This window comes from Atta colombica, unplaced genomic scaffold (assembly GCF_001594045.1).
Source record: "Atta colombica isolate Treedump-2 unplaced genomic scaffold, Acol1.0 scaffold150, whole genome shotgun sequence".
Taxonomy (NCBI): domain Eukaryota; kingdom Metazoa; phylum Arthropoda; class Insecta; order Hymenoptera; family Formicidae; genus Atta; species Atta colombica.
In genome coordinates this window covers 173894-178289 of record NW_017259240.1, presented here as the reverse complement: position 1 = coordinate 178289, position 4396 = coordinate 173894, and the positions used below count along the sequence as shown (strand labels likewise).

Sequence of the window (4396 nt, the reverse complement as noted above, 5' to 3'; positions counted from 1 at the left end):
ATATATAATAATGTATATATTGAAAAAATAATTCAAATTTCGAAAAAATTAATTGTTTAGTATGAATTATTTATTAAAAACAGTGCAGATGCGAGAAAAATATTCGTGATCATAAAAGAGTCAACATTTCATAGAAAGTAGGAGATGAGATACTGAGGCGATCGAAAAGAAGAAAAAAAAGAGGAAAAGCAGATGGATGTGTATAATAGAATTTTGCATGAATTATTTATAATAGAAACTATAATAGAAATACAATAAACACACAACGATGCAAAAAAAATCACATCTCACAGAATTTAAGTAAAACTGTTAATAATTTTTTAAAATATTTTTAAATGAATAATTATGAATATATACATATTAATAGAATGAATATTTGAAAAGCCATAAAAAAGATTTAGAAAAGATTTTGTTACATTAAATATAATGAATGTTGTTAAATGACAAAATCAGCAAATAATTTATTTGTTTTTAGTCAATCCGGTATACCTCAGCCGCGATCTCCGCCAGCACCTATCGAACCGAAAACACGTGACTCCTTTCGCACGTCTCCGGACTCTGAAACCTATGATCATTTCTCAAAGAACCAAATGTTCAGCCAAAGTCGTGATATCTTCGCTTCGCAGCAACATTTGCGCGAGAATCACGATTATCGAAACGACTTCGACAAGATTCGCGCTCAGGATGCCAAATCGAAAGACTTTTATAGCAAGGACAGCACCGATCTGGCAAGTTCGACGCGCGATCGCAACTCCGATTTCGACTCGCGCCGCGACCTCAACTCTGAGCTCTTCGACTCCAAATACGCGTTTGACGGATCGACCGGAAAACGCGATCCCTTTGGCATGACTCGGGATGTATCCCCTAAATCTCGGGACAGCTTTGGGATGCCGTCGCCGCGTGACTTCGGCGTAATTCCAAATACGAGGGAGTCCTTCACTGTCGCGCGACAGAGCTTTAACAAGTTGGATCGGGATGTGGATAGGCGGTCAAGCGTAGCTTCAACCCATCGCACTGACAAGATGGAAAGAATCGAGATTGAAGAGTGGCCGGAGTTTCTCAAACCGGTATTACCGCCGGCGGACAAGCCAGAGATCGAGAAAGTCCAGGAGGTGATGAATACCAAGCTCTATCCGCAAACTTCTAACGCGCATTTTACATATAACAGAGTTACATGGACTCTGAGAGTCAAGAAAGAGGTTTTTGCGCCGAACGAAACACTGAATAGTCCTCTGGCATTGCACTTAGTATTCTGCCAGGTTGTATACGACGTGCTGGCGACCTCCAGCATAAGAATCACCAAGGAAGATCGGCAGAACATGTTGAAGATGCTGGATAACTATGGCGTTACGCTGGATAATCTTCAGAGCACGCAACACAAGATTACGATCAAGAAGAATGTCGTGGACATGGCAAAGCAATGGCCATTATACTTCGCCCGAATATTTCCTGTATCAGTAAGTTTTATATTTATTTTTTCATCTAAAAGCACTAGCCGACAAAAGTTCATTTTTCTTAAATTGATCTGATAGAGTTGTATAACTTTTGTGCTTTTGTCTATTTGCCAAATTAATGAGAAGGGTAAGATTTTTTATAACATGCATTAAAAAATTCCCTTTTTTATATCTTCTACTCAAACATAAATATACGTATAATTTATAGGGAATAGTTGCTGAATCTCACATAATTCTACTAATTATAAAAGACTTCAAACACAAATTAATCATTTCAATTGAATAAAATACACAAATTTTAATTGAATAATTCTAAATAATTCTTAATAATTAAAAATACGCAAATGTGCTATTAGCAAAATATATATCAAAATAATATAAAAATCAATTAAAATTATTCATTTAACGAAATCATCGTCGATCAGTATTCAATTCAAAAGCGTTTTCCTTCTATCAAAAAACGCCGATCAAAAAATAGAAAGGATTTGAAAGTTTCTTTATTATATATACTTCACGGACCGATAATTTTAATTTATATTCTACTGAATTAAAATTAAAATTAAATATAAAATTAATATATAAACTTTTAATTTAAATCTAGATCGGCCCTCAACACCCGGAGACGCAACATGTAGCGGTGTCTCATCACGGACTTCGGTTGATCAAGCGTACACTAAATGGAGATCTTATCATTTTGGAAACCCTACCGCTAGAAGATATTGTCTCCGTGAATTCTTCCAGGCCGGGTGTTTGCATGTTACAGATCGCGTCAGGAGTCAGATTACCCCTACACACAAATCGCGCTCCGCAGTTGACAGAGATGATCGGCAAATACATTAGGCTGGTAAGTGTGATGTCTCTTCTATAGACGCGGTTGAATATCGCACGCTCGTCTATGACCAATTAGCGATGGTCGACCGCGGAAACGATAACGGCACACGTAATATGCCTCGCAACGTCCCTGTAACGAGGCAACGCCTAGTGTAAATTGCGTTTCCAGTGAGCGGTCATATATGTTGGCCAATGCCTTCTTTCCCATCTCTCTTTATTCTTCTTCGCTTTAGCTCTCCCCTTTTCCGCAATCGAAGAACGTCAGTTTCAGCGATCCATCACCGACGCTCTGCTCGATGGTTCCATCATTCTACACTTCTTCGGTATCACAATGTGGAATTCGCTCCAAATTACCATCAGGAAATTTAAGACACTTAACACATATTTAAACGAAAATTCTTTAAAGTCATCTGTGACAGAATGAAGTAAATGTCTACTATTCACAACGTTATCTTCTATTTTCTTTATTTTTATAATTTGTATAGTTTTTATTTTATTTGTATTATTTCATCGACATTTGGAATGTCGAGAATTCCCTGCAAATTGGCTTTTCTCGTTGGTAACTTTTCCGTTATAATTTTCGTAAAAAAGAAAGAGGAAGAAAAAAAGAGATTTTAATTCTTTGAATGTCTTGTTGATCTTTTATACTTTGATGCTGTCAAAGACGATGTACGTCGTTTTTAAAAGTAAAAGTTTCTCTATCTCTCATTCAAAATACCTGTTGAATCTATCCTTAGTGAATCATTAAGACGATGGAACAAAGTTTTTTTTTTTATACGTGGATGAGAGAGCGCAAGAGAAAGAGCAGAAAGGAGGAGGGAATCTCGTCTTTACATCTTGTAAACGGAGAGATCGGATTTCTTATAATACGTCTATTCATTGGATATATCTGTAAGCATCGTCGCCGTACGCGATTTATGGAGCGATCATTCAGCAGGACGTTCTCCCGAATACCGATGACCGAATGTTAAATTGTAAACTTTCATTATTCTTTCTAAGAGAAAACTGAGAAAGGGCACATTCATTTGATGTTTATTAGTAATTTGTTACAACGCACGTGTCGTGTAATTATATTTCAGTGTCATAACTTTTTTTAAACCATGGCATGAAAGCTATTTTCCGATAAAATCTTGTGAATTTAATTGTTTTTTATCAATATTTAATAAAGATTTTATATGTATACACACGAACAGCTGGTGTTTTATAGGTATTTATATTTTTATAATTTATTTTTTTCACTCTCATTCTCTTTTTTTATTTTTATAAAACTCTTTTCTATATGAATATTTATCGCATTCATTGTAGACGGCTCAGAAATTATGGTTCTCGTCACAATTCCCTTACACTGAATTTCCGATTCTAATCTTACTTTCACATTGTCATTGACAATCCAATAATTTCCTTCAATTATTCTCGATTGAAGTTTTCTTTCGAGCGGGATAATTATCGAATAAACGACCTTTATTGAAACGTGCGCGCGATTTCAAATTCCATTACGGATTATATAACGGTAAAAGAGCCGCATAATCGCGAATGCGTGCAATGTTTTCGCAAGATGGAAGATGGATATTTCTTCGTTGTAACTAGATATAGTCAAAGATTAACGTCAAAGAAAAGAATGCGATCGAAAGAATGCGGCGAGCCGTTCGTAAAAATGTATGATTCATAAAAACATCACATGACATGGAGATCAGCCAGTAGTCGTAGTAGCCGTAGAAAGCTGATTTAATTAATCTCATAGCGATTCCATTGTCCAATGCGTTTCTTGAAGAGAATTTTTACATTACAAAGGAATGATTATTTCATTATACTTTGTTTCTCTTTTATTATTACTAATTTTAATTAGTGAGCAGTTTTCACGTGAAAATTAAGAGTCGAACATCTTACACATATTTTCTAAATTGATGAATTTGATATCTCAAAATTAACAATAAATGAATTTTATCTCGAAATTCTTTATACTGATTTGATTTTTTATCACTGTATTTATTTTTATAATAATTTATTCTATTTGATCCTTTTAATGAATAAGAAACATTGATATTTCCATTAGTTAATCATGTTATGTTAATCATCAAGTGCAATCATTTTAATCTTCTGCATTTTTCTTT

General features: G+C 34.8%; 1 protein-coding gene across 2 annotated transcripts in view; it reads left to right on the top strand.

Annotated features, from left to right (window-relative positions):
• LOC108685334 (unconventional myosin-XV) overlaps positions 1-4396 on the top strand; it is a 51246-nt gene that overhangs the window by 27011 nt on the left and 19839 nt on the right. For both annotated transcript variants that reach the window (XM_018190073.1, XM_018190072.1), the window contains 2 exons: positions 476-1457; positions 2056-2298. In XM_018190073.1, coding sequence (XP_018045562.1) covers positions 476-1457; positions 2056-2298 — 1225 coding nt within the window. The remainder of the gene's footprint in view (positions 1-475; positions 1458-2055; positions 2299-4396) is intronic.